The sequence below is a fragment of the Ipomoea nil genome, unplaced genomic scaffold (assembly GCF_001879475.1).
Source record: "Ipomoea nil cultivar Tokyo-kokei standard unplaced genomic scaffold, Asagao_1.1 scaffold2761, whole genome shotgun sequence".
Lineage (NCBI taxonomy): Eukaryota > Viridiplantae > Streptophyta > Magnoliopsida > Solanales > Convolvulaceae > Ipomoea > Ipomoea nil.
In genome coordinates this window covers 2,075,203-2,094,480 of record NW_017619189.1, presented here as the reverse complement: position 1 = coordinate 2,094,480, position 19,278 = coordinate 2,075,203, and the positions used below count along the sequence as shown (strand labels likewise).

The window sequence follows — 19,278 nt, the reverse complement described above, 5'->3', positions numbered from 1 at the left end:
ACCCCGGTGGTGGGTTATTAACTCTTTGGGCTACAATTGATTGAGAAAAGTATATTGAACAGATACTACACTATAATAAAATCAATAGTACTTTAAAAAAATAAAATAGTATGACATTCATATTCTTTTAGGATGGAGATTCAAAAAATAATACGCATTCTTTCCCATTTTATGTGTATGGTTCAAGTAACGAGGCTTGATTAAAGTTATTTTAATCCAATTTTTCATAATATTAATTTTAGTATTAGTATACCAAATTTATATATTTAAAAACTACACTAAAAATACTATTAAACAAAAAAAATTAAATTTAAAAGTAACTAAAAAATACTCCCTCCGACCCATTTTATGTGTCTGGTTCGGTTAACGACGATTGACTGTACTGAAGTTATTTTTAATTTAATTTTTTTATAATATTAAATTTAGTATTAATATAAAAATTTATATATTTAGAAAGAATTAATTCCACTAGAGGTCCCTTATCTTTGGTGGCAATTCAAAATTTAGTCTCAGATTATCGTTTTTGCCATTTAACATCCCAGACTAGTGTTTTTTGAACACTTTTAGTCCTTTTCATGACTTTTCTTATTTTTAGTAATGATATTTTTGTCTTTATATATATATATATATATATATATATATATATATATATATATATATATATATATGTATGTATATATATATGTATGTATATGTATGTATATGTATGTATATATATATATGTATGTATATATATATATATATATATATATATATATATATATATATATATATATGTGACACATATACACACACACACACACACATATATGTGTGTGTGTGTGTATATGTGTCACACACACACACACACACACACACACACACACACACACACACACACACACACACACACACACACACACACATATATATATATATATATATATATATATATATATATATATATATATATATATGGTCGCGTTCAGGTGCGAATAGGTGTCTAGGAGAGAAATGCGAACAAATCAGCGCGCGCCACGTGTCAGTATTTATTGATCGGGTGCACCTACTTTCACTTACAAGTGCACTTACTTTCGCCTGCAAGTGCATGTAATTTTGTCTTGTTAACATTCATTATCTGAGTTCGTTTTGTTTGACATCGTTTTTATTCTTGCGAGGAGTTCAGCGGATAGTAGTACCCGTGAATATCACCCGCAAACATTCATGCACCTAGGTGCAATTACTTATAACTATAGGTGTACTTAGTATTGATGCTCAGTGTAAATTTTACTTGCACCTATAATATATTTTATTTGTATTTCGATGTTCAATTATTTACGAAAATGCCACCGCATTTTTTTAAAAAATGCGTGTTTCTCGTCCATCTGATTTGGACACGTGAACGGATATCAGACAATCGCATATTCGCACATGGGCGCTCCATTCGCACCAGAGTACAATTCTATATATATATATATATGTGTGTGTGTGTGTAACAGTGACTTATAAATTAAAATGCATTATATATACTAGTTATAAATGTTTAGATGGTTTAGTTATTAGTCGATGTTAAAACTTTGTAGGTCCTGGGGTCAAGTCCATTGACAACACTCAGTGACTAAGAAATCGCACGTTTATGAATGAGTACGTAAAGGATTTAAAGTAGGAAATACATAGAAGATTAGATCATACGGTTCATGATCGAGTTGCTTTCTTTCTAACACGCCTTCTAGAAGATTGGATAGATCATTCAATTCAATTCTGTTGATGCGCTGTTCCTCCCCACTCATGGTTGCATTGAGACTGAGATAACTCATCCACTTTGCTCCCATTTAAATCAATGCATTTTAGATGGCGCAAATTTTCAGTCCCTACAGGTAGTTTAGAAAGACACTCGCATCCAGCAAGATCTAGGATTTGCAAGTTATTCAAAGAGCAAATTGCATCAGGTAACTTCTCTACTTTGCTCCAACTTAAATCAATGCACCTTAGGTGATGCAAATTTCCAATCCCTTCAGGTAGTTTAGAGAAATGCCTACACCCTGCAAGACCTAGAGTTTGCAATTTATCCAAAGAGCAAATTGTATCAGGTAATTTCTCTATGTTGCTCCAACCTAAATCAATGTACCTTAGATGACACAAATTTCCAATCCATTCAGGTAGTCTAGAAAGACGCTTACATCCTCTGAGCTTAAGAGTTTGCAAGTTATCCAAAGAGCAAATTGCATCCGGTAACTCCTCTACTTTGTTCCAACTTAAATCAATGTACCTTAGTTGATGCAAATTTCCAATCTTTTCAGAAAGTCTACAAAGGCATCCACATCCTTTAAGATCTAGAGTTTGCAAGTTATCCAAAGAATAAATTGAATCAGGTAACTCGTCTACTCTACTCCAACATAAATTAATGTACCTTAGGTGACGCAAATTTCCAATTCCTTCAGGTAGTTTAGAAAGACATTCACACCCTCCAAGATCTAGAGTTTGCAAGTTATCCAAAAAGCAAATTGCATCAGGTAACTCTTCTACATTGCTATCACTTAAATCAATGTACCTTAAATGAAGCAAATTTCCTATCTCCTTTGGGAGTTTATGAAACTTACAACGATGCAATCCTAAAGTTCTCACAGATTTAAGACCATTGAGCAGATCAGGAGTAAGTTGTTCTGGAGAAAGTTCTTCAACAAAAAAGCTACGAAGTTTTCCAATAACGTCACAAATAGAAGCAGGATCCATAGGCCTTCCCGTTTTCTGCCACGACAAATGATGTAGATTTTCAATTCTCACCTTATCTTCATGCTGGCCAACACTGTAGCGTTCATTTTTGGTAAGAAACTCGGCAAAATCATGTACTATGTCATGCATTTTGCAAGATATGATGTTGGATTCCTTGTAATCTTTCTTTAAATCTTGGAACAAAGAACGCATTACTAAATTCTCAAAAACCTCCCGGCCTTTCAGTTCCATCTGATTCTGATCACTACCATTTGTTGTTGTCAAATAACCTTGTGCCATCCAAATTCTGACCAGCTTATCTACCTCTATTTCGTAATCCTTGGGAAAGACAGCACAATATGAAAAACATTGCTTCATCTTTGGTGTTAAATCATCATAGCTTAGATACAAATGAGGAAAGAGATATGTTTCCACTTCCTCCATCTCCCAAATTTTACTATCAAAAACATCTTGCCATTTCTCCTCAGTGTCTTTGCAACGTAGCAGGCTTCCCATGACCTTAACTGCAAGTGGCAATCCTCTGCACTTTTGAGCAATTTTCTGACCAATATCTTTCAGTTTCTCGCAATCCATCTCCCCTCTCCCAGAAAATGCTATCCTGCTAAGCAACAACCATGCATCTAAGTCGGATATTAACTCCATCCGATGCAGATACACACTTCCCATCATTCTTGCAACCCTCTCACTCCTTGAGGTCACCAAGATTCTACTGCCTGGGAGTCCAACCTTGAGAGAGTTCTTCAATGGCTCCCACTTTTCAGACTGCTCTGTCCATACATCATCCAACACAAGCAAGAACCTTTTATCAAACAAAATGCTTTGAATTTTTTCCAGTAATACTTGTAATTGAGACAGATCTGTGGAGCTTTTGGTGGTTGACTCAACAATGGCTTTTGCAATCTTCATCTCGTCAAAAGGGTCTGAAACACAAACCCATAGCCTTTCATCAAAACGAGTCTTTATTTGTTCATCCCCATAGACTAACTGAGCAAGGGTAGTTTTTCCAATCCCTCCCGTGCCCACTATGGAAATAACAAGGGGGCCATTTCTTGCTTCTTCTCCGTCATCCTTCTTCACCAACTCTCTTATTACATCTCTGGCATCAATATCCCGACCTTGAATCTCTGATGCATCCACAAACGAAGTAGTGGCCACTCGCTTCGGTGCTTGATCACAAGTGTGAGTTACAGCAACGAAATTGTACAGATCTTTCACTTTCATAATCTGATCAAGTCTCGAATCAAGTTTCTTTACTTTCTTGGCGATGTCTCGATGCATAACAACCCTTTTCAAATGGAAACATGAAGGCAGGAAAGGGGTGCAGCTTTCTGGAGCTGCAACCTCAGGTCTCTTGATCTGTTGCCTGAGAGTCCTGGTGATCCACTCGTCGAGAACATTTTCCATTTCGTAGCACAAGTCTTGGATCTCTTCCAGCCAGAGCTTGACGCCCTTTTCCTTAAAGCTTCTCCTCTCTGCATCATCCAACACCTCCCTGATTTTATTGAGCTTTGATGATAGGTTTTGGATCTCCTTCTCCACACCCAACGCTGTTCTTAGCCCCTGGACTTGGTCCTTGATGATGAAGAACAGCTGATCCGCAACACCGGAGATGACAGCGTCGGTCATGGTTGACTCTGTAGTTGAGAGTTGAGACTCTGAGAGAGATGATATGGTTAGCACGCGCGTTGGTGGTGTTTGGGGTTGCAAATTTTGTTGGGTGAAAATTAAAATAGGTTAATTATTTTATCAATTTGTTTTCTAATTGATATATTTTAATTTAGTTGAAGATTGCTATATGTATATATAATAAAAGATTAAAAGCAGAAGTCTTTTCCCCGTCGTCTATCAAAGAAAAAATAGGGTAACTTAATTTATAGTAATGATTTATGTCTAAAGGGCAAAACATGGCAAATTATATCGTGGACGGCAAATTATGCCCTGGAAATGTGTTCACCGTGAATGGTGAACACAAGGCCAAACGACGTCGTTTTTAGGCAAAAAAAAAAAAAAAAAAAACGCGGATGTGGAGTTAACGGCGCGCGTTGATCAAATTATGAATTTTCTTTTATGAGATTATGAATTTTCATAAAATTCATAATCTCATAACAGAAAATTCATAATCGCATAACAGAAAATTCATAATCTCATAACAGAAAATTCATAATCTCATGACTGAAAATTCATAATCTTATAACAGAAAATTCATAATCTCATGGTTCCAAAGTGAATGTGTAGGCATGGTTCCAAAGTGAATGTGCAGGCATGGATTTTCATAATTTATGAATGTCCGTGATTTCGGACGGGAATGTGTAGGCATGGTTCCAAAGTGAATGTGCAGGCATGAATTCATAATTTATGAATGTCCGAAATCATTGTTCACCTCAAATTAAAGTGAAACCGCAAAAAATTCATAATCGCATAACAGAAAATTCATAATCGCATAACAGAAAATTCATAATCTCATAACAGAAAATTCATAATCTCATAACAGAAAATTCATAATCTCATGGTTCCAAAGTGAATGTGTAGGCATGGTTCCAAAGTGAATGTGCAGGCATGGATTCATAATTTATGAATGTCCGTGATTTCGGACGGGAATGTGTAGGCATGGTTCCAAAGTGAATGTGCAGGCATGAATTCATAATTTATGAATGTCCGAAATCATTATTCACCTCAAATTAAAGAGAAACCGCAAAATGTGAAAATGAAGAAGAAAAATCACGCAATTAATTAAAAAAAAAAAAAAGATAACGGTGTACTAACACCGTTGGAACCGTGTTCACCATGAATGGTGAACACGGTTCCATGGCATAACGCTCCATCGTGGACCAGGGTGTACAATGCATTGTGCTCCCTGGTCCAAAATGACACCATTTTGTTCTTATTCATTTATGGCCCGTTTGGTTCACGGAATCAATTTGGAGGGAATATGAATGCTATTCCATAGAGAATGGAATAGATAAGGAATAAAATATGAATTGTATTATGTTATTTGGTTCGCTGAAAGAATAGACTTTAGGAATTGTATTCCAACGTTTAGTTGATTAAGGAATAGAAATGGAATATACGGGTAAAGGATATAAATGCCTTTATACAAAACATATTATTATTATTATTATTATTATTATTATTATTATTATTAGGCATCAATTAATCATCATTTCATAATCAACTACTAATTTTAATATATCATCATCATTATATCAGGTCAACTTTCTAATAATCAACATATCACCATTATTCCTTATCAACAATATTAAACAATGATCTGTAAGTTATGAAACAAAATATTCATCAAATAAATTGAAATAATAAATTATTCATCAAACTCAAACACATTACATTGTTCATAAACCACATTAAAAAAACACCAACATAAACAAAATCAAACATCAATGAACATGTCCTTAATTTCTAGATGTTATCCATTCATTGAACATGTCATTTGTTAATTCTGTCCTCCAATTATTCCTAACTTCTGAAAGCACTATTCGTGCAATATCATCATCTTCATGCATTCTGTTACCTTGTACGAATTCATCATCCACAGGATCAACATTCATTTCATTTCTAATAAAATTATGTAGCAAACAACATCCAAGTATAATTCTGTTATGTATTCTAACAGATAAAATGATGGGCTTCTAAGTATAGCCCATCTCATTTTCAATAACCAAAAACAACATTCTATAACATTGCGAGCATATTAGGTGTACATACACGTAATACATTTGTTGCAATTTCAACATTGCGAGATCGATATCTAGGTTTATCTTCTGATGGCACTTGTATTCTAATATATGTTCCATCTAAACTGCCTAGACAATTCTAGAAATAATATCAAATATTATTAAATATATATTCACATTGTAATTAAATATTATAACTACTCAAGTGTAGGGGATAGGTTTAAGTTTATACATCCATAAAGTAGTATAATTTATGAACCAAATATATCATTTTCCTTTTTTTTTTTAATAGTATCTTGATTACTGTGGATATGTTTTACTTTATTTTAGTTTTCGAATACAAAGTATAAATCAAACATAAATAAGAGCAAATTAGCGTATGATTTTTAGAAGATATGGGGAGTTGTTTGGCTTATTAGTTTAGTTATTAGTTATTTGTGGAGATGTATTTGGTAAAATTAACTGTTAATTTTAATTGATAACATGTAAAATGACTTTTGAGGATATAAAATTATTTTTATAATTGTTGTAAATAATTAGATGTGGACATTATTAGAGGTATTTTACTATGATAATACATCGATCTTCATCTTTATTAGTCTGATAGTCATATTAGAACTTTGTATATATTGTACGTATATATTGGATTGAAAGATGATTAATAAGAGCATCCATTATTATCTTCTCTGTATTCTCTGTCTTCCTCGGATCGTTATGCGTTGGACCCGTGTCCAGCATGCTTGCTGGACACGGGTAACAGTGCCGTTAGGCACTGTTATCTCCTCTTTTTTTTTTTTTCTTTTTTTTTCTTTTTTTTTTTTAAATTTCAGACCGCTTCGTTATAGGAGTATATGTTCATAATTTTATTACTATATGTTAATAACTGTACATTCATAACTCCATAACTGTACATTCATAACTCTATAACTGTATATTCATAACTCCATAACTGTACATTCATAACTTCATAACTGTACATTCATAACTCCATAATTGTACATTCATAATTTTCGAAGCTCTATGTTCATAATTTTATCACTATATGTTCATAATTGTAAGTTCATAATGTTAGAGCTCTTTGTTCATAATTCGATCAATAACTGTACATTCATAATTCCATAACTGCAGATTCATAATCTCATAACTGTAGATTCATAACTCTATAACTGTAGATTCATAACTCTATAACTGTACATTCATAACTCCATAACTATACATTCATAATCTTCGAAGCTCTATATTCACAATTTTAAAGCTCCATGGTCATAATTTTATCACTATATATGTTCATAATTGTAAGTTCGTAGTTTTAGAGCTCTGTGTTCATAATTTCATAATTGCATAACTATACATTCATAACGGCATAACTGTACATTCATAATCCAAAAAAAAATAACGCCGTTAACGCTGTTAACGGCAAAACGCGTGCTATTTTATTTATTTATTTTTTTTTTATAACTAAATGACGCTTTTTTTTTTTGAAAAACGACGTTGTTTTGGGCCCGTGTCCACAATTCATTGTGGACACGGGTCCAGGGCATAATTTGCCGTCTTCCTCTCTACCTTATTACTCTGTACTTTACTGCAATTGAAATCATACATTGTTCACGTACGCAAGGATACATCCAGTTTCACAACAATAACAATAATTTATTAATTATTGATAATTACATATAAAAAAATCTTTTAATAATTATTCTTTATAAAAATAATATTTAAAATTAAAGAACTTTAATATAAAAAAAAAACATTTTTTCCCACTATTTTTCATAAACAAACACATTATAATTTAAAACTAAAATAAAAATATGTTTTTTAAAATATTTTTCTAAAATGAGAAGAACAATTTGAGAAGAGAAGTTTGAGTATTATTAAAGAAATTAAATTTGAATTGAAACTTTTTTTCTCAAAAATAAAATCAATGCCGAAAAAGTTATTTCAAGTACCCTTTTCAAGTGGCTTCGGGTCATTCTTGCTGGGTTGATGCGCCTTTCATAACCACAATCAGTCTCCAACTTTCGGCTTCATCGTGCGTGAGTCGGATGGTTCGTTTGTGGCAGCCGTGAACGGTCCGTTGTCATGTCCATATGACCCACTCTTGGCGGAGGCCGGCAATGGCAATGTGTGAGGCGCTATCATGGTTGAAAGACGAAGGTTTCTCAGATGTCAAGGTTCATTCAGATTGCTCAATTTTGGTCTTGAGCCTTAGTAGTGTGCACTCATTTCGGTCTTATGTTGGTTTTGCTTAATGTTCATGCGCTCAATTAGTTAGCTCTATGTCTGGTTCTTTGATTTGTTTTACTAGTAGAGACGTTAATTGGACGGCTCATTCTTTTGCAAAGCATGTAAGTGCGGTCACCTCAAGTATTGTCTGGAGGGACGCTCCTCCTTTTGTTGATTCAGCATGCAACCTAATGCAATATATTCTCCTTTTGACTTTCAAAAAAAAAAAAAAGTACCTTTTTCAAAATTAAAAAATTTCAATTTAAAAGGTTGATATAAACAACTATTTACAAAACAATTCCAATAATCAAATACTTAAAGTCAATCCATAAACTAAAAGCAAAAAAAAAAAAAAAAAAAAAAAAAAAAAAAATTTACCAAACAAATCATGAAAATATGAAGCATCTCCGTACATTATTGGATTTTAATTTTCAATTTAAAAGGTTGATATAAACAACTATTTACAAAACAATTCCAATAATCAAATACTTAAAGTCAATCCATAAACTAAAAGCAAAAAAAAAATAAAAAAAAATAAAAAAATTTACCAAACAAATCATGAAAATATGAAGCATCTCCGTACATTATTGGATGCCTTCGATCATATAAGTCCATAACCAGCCGAATGCTTTAATTGCATGTGGAAGTAATACCAACAGTGGAAGAAGATAAACCTACCTGTGCCATTTCATGAGTACTCTCTGTCAGGTGTGAACCCTTTTATTAAACGACAAAACCTGGTCAAATCACAACCTAAAACCGCTATGTACTCCCCTTGTCCTGTTTGTAGTAACATCTAGAAACACACTGACGACATTACTCACGGGAGGGATTACAAATCTATCTCAATTACCTTTTAACGCCACCATTAATCATTAATATTAAAATACAGTCTGTATTTTCTGTCCGTTTACTCTTATTTTTTTTTTGCTTAATTAATGAAGTACAACCACGTCGTATATGTTCTCGAGAGTACAATAATTCTTTGTTTTGACATAAATGTCTGTCTGTCACGCATAAACAAAACATCCTAGTGGACGATATAATAGTGTTCGTTGGAATTTCAACACAAGAATAGTATGTAGAAACGAAAGCCATTTGTAAAGAAGCTAGCAATATCAGATATTCAGATCAGTTGTAAAGAAATGGATGAAAGTGAGAGGCAATCTGCGGCGGCGGCAGGGATGGAAGAGGAGTCGTCGGAGAAAAAGATGGGAAGTGGTAAGATCTTGAGAGGTAAAAGAGCAAGGTTATATATCATTCGACATTGTCTCTACAAGCTGCTGTGCTGGAGAGAAAATGGAGACTAGCTTAGCTTGATTTTGTAGTTTCAGTTTTAAACTTAGTCATAGTAAACCTAGCTTCTTACAACAACAAAAGTTATATATGAGGTTTTGAATGCATTCATGTAACTAATATGAGGTTTTTTTTTTTTTTTTTTTTTTTTTTTTTTTTTTTTTAATATTATATTATATTAATCCGTTTGCATTTTTCTATTTCATGTTAGAGCTTTTATTTAGTTTGCGGACATATATAAGCCACATTGTGGAATAATCACATAAATTGTTATTATCATCAGTTTCTTATAATCTTTCTCCACATTTTGGTTATTGCATTTAATTTTCAAGGTTTCAAATTGCCACCATTCTAGATTTCTAATAGGTTTATTGTTAGTGTAGGCTGGAAAATTGCATATTCCTGACTTTTTCGAAACTTCATAAAGTAGACAATTGTTTTAAAATTTTCAAAAATTTCAACTGTGTACTAGCTTTAACGGCAATTTATATCGTGGACCAGAGTCCACATAACATTTTAGACCCTGAATCATCAAAACGACGTCATTTGATATGTAAGTTTTAATAGATTATGTAACTTTCCGTTTTAATGTTTCAACACAAAATTTTAATTTATCCTATGTACAGAATCCTTATGCTTAATGTACAGAAATGTATAACATGATACACAGAAACCCATAATACAATATACATACACATGTTTTCTATTTTACTTATCTCATATCTGATTTGTGTAAAATAATTTATGTCATATAGACACATAATTGCATAATATAAGACATGAATTCATAAAATAAGACATACAATGTGTTTTGTGTTATACAACTACTAATCATTTTCATGTACAGAATCATTATGCTTAATGTACAAAATTTTGTAACATAATGCACAAACACCACTGTTGCAAAAATTGGCCTAGACACCCGCCTAGCACCTAACTCGACCGAATTCGGGCGAGTTAACTTGTCCATTTCGATCAAGTTAGGCGACTTAACCCGGCCGGCTCGGCCTTGCTATATATATATATATATATATATATATATATATATATATATATATATATATATATACACACACACACACGCACACACACACATGATGCGTAGTATATTTGCAAACAAATAATTCTCGGAGTACGAGTTATCGATCCACAGGGAAGTGGTTGTATCAAGCACTAGTTACTAACTTATTCATTAGAGCTAATCCTAACAATTACTTAGATGATTGATTGGCATAAAATAAATAAAATAAAACAGAGGTTCAGGATTTTGAAAACAATTAGAGAGAAGTTGAGATTCATGGGATTCAAGTATTTAATCACCTAGTGCCAATTATCGTTTGCAATATTTAGTTTGGAATTAAGATTTGTGTGGGAATGCAAAGTGGAATCGAATTACTCCCGTAATCTCTATTCCTAGTGAATTTCCACTCCCATGGCTTAAACACCCAATAAGATCAAAGATCAGCATTCAATTATTCCTAATTACTACCATCTCCCGATGAGTAATAATTTAGAATAAACTTCCCCTAATAAGTTCCAATTTCCCAAGGACCAACCATTAGGTGCAATCGTGTGTGCCCTAATTTATGCCCCAACCCCCAGTGGTGACACAAACATGGCTATGAAGCTAGTAACTATGGCCATTAATTACAAGCATCAAACAATATTATCACGATTGCAACACAAGTATTAAACCCAAATAATAATATATTAAAGAAACTGAGAGTTCAGGCACATAGGTTCATAAACACTTTTACCCAAGAATCTCTAAAGAATTTAGCCAAGCATAACTAAATTATACATAGCAAATATAAATAAAGAATTACAAATCATCAAAAGAGTACAAGAATTAACCAGACGATTTTCCCAAATCTCCCTAGTCTTCTTCTTGGCTTCCTCCAAGACAACTTGTGGCTCTTGATTTCTCTCCTTCTTGTCTCCCAGAATCTCTGAATTCTCTCGGTCTCCCTTCTTAGGGTTGAGGAAGGAGGGATTTTATAGTGGTACAAAGTTGAGATGAAATAGGAATTGGACTCAAATTATAATTCCTATATTTAAATAAAGAAATTGGAAGTTGAAGATGCTGAAGCCAACGCCCTTTTGTAATTAAGTTGGCGCATTCGCGCTTCGCTCGACGCGTCGAGCCAAGTCTCGACACGTCGAGACCAGCGGGTCTTGATCACAAAACATTCTGGAAATTTTCGACGCGTCGAGCCTTCTGGTCCCCGAACTTGTCCAAAATTGCTCCAAACTCATCATTGAACTTCCCTTGCTCATAGAATTGACCTACAATGGTTCAAAAACACTAACAAACACCGTAAAACATTCAAAACAAGTGTGAACCATAATTAAATGATAATAGCAAGGAAAATATGTATTAAATAAGCAAAATTAAAGAACTTAAATACTGAGATGATTCAAAATAACTATAAAAACAAGCATAGATGTGATAACATCAACACACACACACACACACACACACACACGTACATTATTTTCTTCTCTTTTTTTTTTTTTAGTTAGCCGCATAGGTGCCGCCTATGCCATCGATCTAGGTGCTAGGCGCTACTCTACCACCAGACTAGCGCCTACTGCAACCATGACAAAAATGCATAACACAATGCACAAAAGCGCATAACACGAGATATACACATATTTTCTATTTTACTTATTCTGAGCTCTGATCTATGTAAATAATTAATGTCATATAGGCACATAATTGCATAATATAAGACAAATTCGTAAAATAAGACATACAATGTGTTTTGTGTTATATAATTACTAATCAATTTCATGTACATAATTCTTATGTTTAATGTACAGAATTTCATAACATAATGCACAGAAACGCATAACACAATGCACAGAGACATGCTTTACAATAAAAAATAAATAAAAACTCTATAATGCGAACTGAAAAACAAATGGTCTCTGTTAAAATTAAAGTTTAAAAGGATGTTATATAAGATCACGGTCCACAATATAACGATCGACCTTTAACAAGTATAGTAGTAAAAAGTGTGTCAAAGTGGACTGAAGCCCACGGACCAGTCCTAAACCGTTTCGCGATCAGACAAGTTAGGGCCGAAAATATTTTGCCGCGAAAATGCGAGTCTCGAGCCAACCCGTGGGGTTTCAATTGATATATATATATATATATATATATATATATATATATATATATATATATATATATATATATATATATATATATATATATATATATATATAGAATCGCACTCTGGTGCGAATGCTTCGCCCAGGCGCGAAATAGGAATGAATTCTGTTCGTCCACGTGTCCAGATCTAATGGATGAGAAACACTGATTTTTTTAAAAAACGCGGTGGCATTTTCGTAAATAATTAAACATCGAAGTGCAAGTAAAATGTATTACAAGTGCATGTAAAATGTATAATAGGTGCAAGTAAAAATTTACACTGAGCATCAATACTTAATTGCACCTATAGTTCTAAGTAGTTGCACCTATAGTTCTAAGTAGTTGCACACATAGTTATAAGTAGTTGCACCTAGGTGTATGAATGTTTGCGAGTGGTTTTCAGGGGTATTACTACCAACTGAACTCAGATCAATGAATGTTAACAAGGCAAAATTACATGCACTTATAGGTGAAAGTAGGTGCACCTATAGTTATAAGTAGTTGCACTTATAGTTATAAATAGTTGCACTTATAGTTATAAGCACATCCAGGTGCATGAATGTTTGCGGAAAGTGAATGCTAACAAGGCAAAACTACATGCACTTATAGGTGAAAGTAGGTGCACCTATAGTTATAAGTAGTTGCACCTATAGTTATAAATAGTTGCACAAATAGTTATAAGCACACCCAGGTGCATGAATGTTTGCGGAAAGTGAATGCTAACAAGGCAAAATTACATGCATTTATAGGTGAAAGTAGGTGCACTTGTAAGTGATTTTACTTGCACTTCGATGTTCAATTATTTACGAAAATACCACCGCGTTTTTTTTAAGTTATTAGATCTGGACACGTGTCGCGCGCTGATTCGTTCGCATTTCCCTCCTGAGCACTTATTCGCACCTGAGTGCATCCCTATATATATATATATATATATATATATATATATATATATATATATATATATATATATATATATATATATATATATATGGTCAGGTTTCTGTGAGAACAGGTCTTCCTGTGCGGCATACACCATTAGGTATGCATAAATGCACCACACAACGTTTGAAAATACGCCATTATGTGTGGTGTATTTTTTGTTTGTTTTAGTGTGGTGCATTTTTTGGCATTTCATTCTGGTATATTCTCGAACACTGTATAGTGCATTTATGCATACTTAATGGTGTATGTCGCACTGACTGCACGGGAAGACCTGTTCTTACTGGAACCAATATATATATATATATATATATATATATATATATATATATATATATATATATATATATATATATCATTAAAAAAAAATTAAACTTTTTTATTTTTGAAGTTGGCCTGCGGAACTCGTGAACCCACATGAGATGGATTATGGCAATTTATATCCTGCACCACGGCGCGCGTTGCATTGTACGTCTAGATGCAAAACGACGTCGTTTCAATTTTTTATTTTTTATTTTTTGAAATTTCGCTACCAAGTGTTTGACAGTTAATTTTCCTTAAAAAAATTTCATGTTCAAAAATGTACATAATGTTATACTAGAATACACATAATTGTATACATGATTGTACATAATTATATAACAAAATACACATACTCTTTTTTAAAAGATAATACACATAATCTAACATAATACATAATAAACATAAACTTTTAACATAATACACATAAACTCTTAACATAATACACAAAAATTTCCTGATTCAGATGTACATAATTGTATAAAAAAAAAAATGTACATAATTGTATAAAAAATGTACATAATAAAAAATATACATAATTGTATAAACAAATATACATAATTATGTCAACTTCCTACCGCGCCTCCCAAAACAACGTCGTTTTGGGAGGCGCGGGGCGCACAGTATATAGTGCGACATGGTGCAGGGTATAACGATTGATCAATCGTTATGCTATGCATGCTGGACAAGGACACGGTAACAGTGCCGTTAGTGGCATCGTTCTCTTCCACCTTTTTTTTTTTTTTTTTTTTTTTTTTAAAAAAAAAAAAATTCAGACCACTTTGTTATAAGAGTATATGTTCATAATTTTATCACTATATGTTCATAATTGCAAGTTCAGAATGTACGTCAGAGCTCTGTGTTCATAATTGCATAACTGTACATTCATAATTGCATAACTGTACATTCAAAATTCCATAACTGTACATTCATAATTCAATAACTGTAAATTCATAATTTTCGAAACTCTATGTTCACAATTTTAGAGCTCTATGTTCATAATTTTATCACTATATGTTCATAATTGTAAGTTCATAAATCATAATGTCAGAGCTCTGTGTTAATAATTCCATAACTTACATTCATAATTCCATAACTGTACATTCACAATGTCACAAACGAATAACGCCGTTAACGGCAAGACAAAATCAATTTTTTTTAACTGAAAGGCCGCATTTTCCCTTAAAACGGCGTCGTTTTGGACTCGTGTCCACAATGCATTGTGAACACGAGTCCACAGCATAATTTGCGACGATCGATGGATTAGGGTTGAAAGATTTTAATTACCCCATTGATTCACGAGCCGGCCCACAATAATTTCAGTTTGCGATGGAGCGGGCATAAAAATGAACAAAGGAGAGTAATTTTTCGCAACACTTCTATAAAAAAAGGAAGGTGTATTCTTAAAAAAAACTTGAGTGGTAAAATTGTAAATATTTGAATAAAAATCTTTGACCTTTCCAAGTAAAACAATCGCGGTTTGAAAAAACCGTTAAGTTTCCGCAATCGTTTCACTTAGAATTGTTGCGGAAACTATAGATTTTTTTAAAAAAAAAACATTAAAATACACTTTCCGCGACCATTCCACTTAAGCATCCATATCAGTTTGACATTTTTCACAGTTTTTTATGAGCCAACAAGGAGAGAGAAGAAACAAAGAGAAGGAAAAAGGAAGAAAAAAAAAGTCTGATGCAGTACACAATTTTTTTTTTTTTAAAAAAAAAAAAGAGGTAAGGGAAGACGTCCTAGCGGGTGGGTGCAGTGCATGTGCCCGTTTGGGTGCGCTCCCTGTGCATAATGCGCATGGATTAAGTTTTGTTTTTTTTTTTTTTTGTTTTTTTGTTTTTTTTTTTTTTGTTTTTTTTTAGTTTTTTTTTGGTTTTTTTTTTTTTTTCTCACATGTGAGCCCCTCAAAAAACCGAAACCTGCAAGGACAAAAACTACCCCAAAAATTTATTCCCATACTAGTTAAAAACCTTTTCTTAATTTTTTTGATCTGTAAAAACCCCAAAAAATTCACAAATGTAAATACTTTTAGAACCATCAAAGAAAATACACAAATAATAAAAATAAAATATACTCCCAATAAATATCTTTTTTTACTTTTCTCCTCTCCCAAAGCATTTAGTCAGATGGCGTTTCTTTTTCTTGAGCTGTTATACGGTGGATCATGCGGTATGGACCATGATCATCAAATGAAATTGTATAGAATTAAAATGATACTAAGTATTGCTATAATAAAATTAGTGTGGGTGAAAAATGAAACTAAAATACAGGGCTCATTCAATAACTTAATTGTCAAATGAAACTCTAGTATAATTAAAATGATACTTTAGTATTGTTACAATGAAACTAATATATGTGGAAAATGAAACTAAATTCGGAGTCAAACAATAACATATATTGTCAAATGAACCTATAGTGTAATTAAAGTAATACTTTAATATTACTATAATTAAATTAGTATGTGTGAAAAATGAAACTACAAAATAGAGCTCATGCAATAATGTATATTGTCAAATTAAATTTTAGTAGAATTAATCGTGGAGTCACGGAGGTGGAGTTACGGTCAGATTGTTCGAACCTGTGTCACGCACTTGGCAATTCAGCGACGGAGGATCGCACTTACGATGGTTTAGCTGTTTCAGCATGTCGGGATTTGATGAATAATTTAATTTTCTGCTCTATTATTTATATTCATCGTTCTTTAAATATTATAGCTCATTCGTTAGCTCAGACAGCCTCTGCGCAGGCAAACTCGATGTTGTGGGAGGATAACCCTCCTTCCTTTATTTCGGCTTTGGTTGATTAATATATACAGCAGTTTACTTTCAAAAAAATGCTACTTTGGTATTACTATAATAAAATTAGTATGTGTGAAAATGCAACAAAAAAATAGAGTAATATTGTCAAATAAAATTAAAATAATACGTATTTTATGGACCATACTGCTACATAGATCATGATACATAGAAAAAATTGCCTTTTTCTTTCTCCTCTCCCAAAGCCTTTTAAGTTTATATATCACACTTTTCAATTAATCTCTTCACAAAAAATATTAACCCCAATGCCGGAAAGCCTATCAACACCCACACCACAATCGCCTTTGGAACCGGCGCCACCAACCAGCTATGGCGACAAAAATAGTGGCCTATATGTCAGGAAAGGCTCATGTATAAATAGTGGCGCAAACCCACTTTCTAAATTAATATAGGATAAAAATTACTTTCTATTTTTATTTTTTTAACACAAATGAGTCTACTTTGAGAATTAATTTCACATTCATCCATTATTCGTTTTGAGAGTACAATATATCAATCTTTTCGTCTCACTATGAAGAACCCGAATCCACTTTGACCCGATCCAAACCGGGAATAGACCCCACTAATTATTATACCACAAAATAGTCACTTATTATGTCATTTTATGCTATTTTAAGCTATTTTTTCTAACATCTCATCCCCTTGGGTTTGGAGCAGGCGTTAACAGTGGCGGAGCCACATATACCATGCAGGGAGCCTTGCCCCCTCCCCCCCTCCCTCCAATTTTTTTTATATTAATATTATAAGGATTTATTTATTTATTTATGGGATAAGGGTCAAATAGGCCCTTAAACTATAATGCAAAGTGTAATTAACCACACAAATTAACAAAAGTTCCAATTAGGCACTTTTTCTCTTCACTTTTATGCAATTATGCATATAAATTTTTATATTTGTGCAATTAGCTCAATTTGTAAGTAAACATAAGATAATAACAGGTAATATTGATTTTTAATAATAATAATAATAATAATAATAATAATAATAATAATAATAATAATAATAATAATAATAATAATAATAATAATAATAATAATAATAATAATAATAATAATAATAATAATAATACAGACGTGGCCGGCTTCGTTCTCGTCGATGGAGAATCCGTGGCCGAGTGATTTCTTTGCGGAGCGATTTGCAAATCGGCGAACTGCTCAAAAATGGTGGCATAGGCAGTGATTTCCATTTGCTCGTCTGTCATCACATTTATGAACATTCCTCCGCCTTTTGCGACTATGGAGGCAGTTCGTAGTTGCTTCTCCCAAACCATTTCTTTCTTCACTTAATTAAGCAAATTAAAGAAACCTTTCCTAAGAATCAGCAAACTAGTATACCAACCCAACGGAGGACAATTTTCTTCACTAATTATGATCAGAGGTCACCGGACGATTTTCTTCACTAATTATAATCAGAGGTCGCCGGACGATTTTCTTCACTAATTATAATCAGAGGTCGCCGGACGATTTTCTTCACTAATTATAATCAGAGGTCGCCGGACAATTTTCTTCACTAATTATAATCAGAGGTCGCCGGACGATTTTCTTCACTAATTATAATCAGAGGTCACCGGACGATTTTCTTCACTAATTATAATCAGAGGTCGCCGGACAATTTTCTTCACCAATTATAATCAGAGGTCGCCGGAGGTTTATATATATAAATTTATTAATTTATTTGAGTTAAAAATATATTTATTATTTTAATTTATTTTTTAAATTAAAAAATTATCCGTGACCTAAATGTAACCTGTTAATTAACTTAATTGCATAAAAGTTGATAGATGAAGGGCTTAATTGGAGCTTTTGTTAGTTTAGGGGGTTAATTGTACTTTGGCATATAGTTGAAGGGTCTATTTGACTCTTATCCCTTTATTTATTTATTTTGCCAATTGGCCCCCCTTGTTTCATTCAAAAGGTTCTAGAATAGACTTAGGCCTTGTTTGGTTGGATGTAGTTTAGTTGTAATTGAATTGTAATTCAATGAAGACCTTAATTACAATGTTTGATTGGAGGGAATTGCAATGAAGACCTCAATTAAAATGTTTGGGAGGACATTGTAGTCTTTATACTACTTTTTCCTTCACATCCTCAATAGTTCTATTCATCCATACCAAACAATGTAATTTGAATTCCTACATTAT

General features: G+C 32.8%; 1 protein-coding gene across 1 annotated transcript; it reads right to left on the bottom strand.

Moving 5' to 3' along the window:
• Nucleotides 1-1,598: 1,598 nt before the first annotated feature.
• On the bottom strand, nucleotides 1,599-4,397 carry LOC109157184 (disease resistance protein RGA2-like). The gene is made up of 3 exons (XM_019305114.1): nucleotides 2,390-4,397; nucleotides 2,108-2,248; nucleotides 1,599-1,966 (listed from the first exon to the last, which is right to left on the bottom strand). The coding sequence occupies exons 1-3, from the start codon at nucleotides 4,336-4,338 to the stop codon at nucleotides 1,735-1,737; spliced, it is 2,322 nt and encodes a 773-aa protein (XP_019160659.1). The 5' UTR covers nucleotides 4,339-4,397; the 3' UTR covers nucleotides 1,599-1,734.
• Between the last annotated feature and the right edge of the window lie 14,881 nt (nucleotides 4,398-19,278).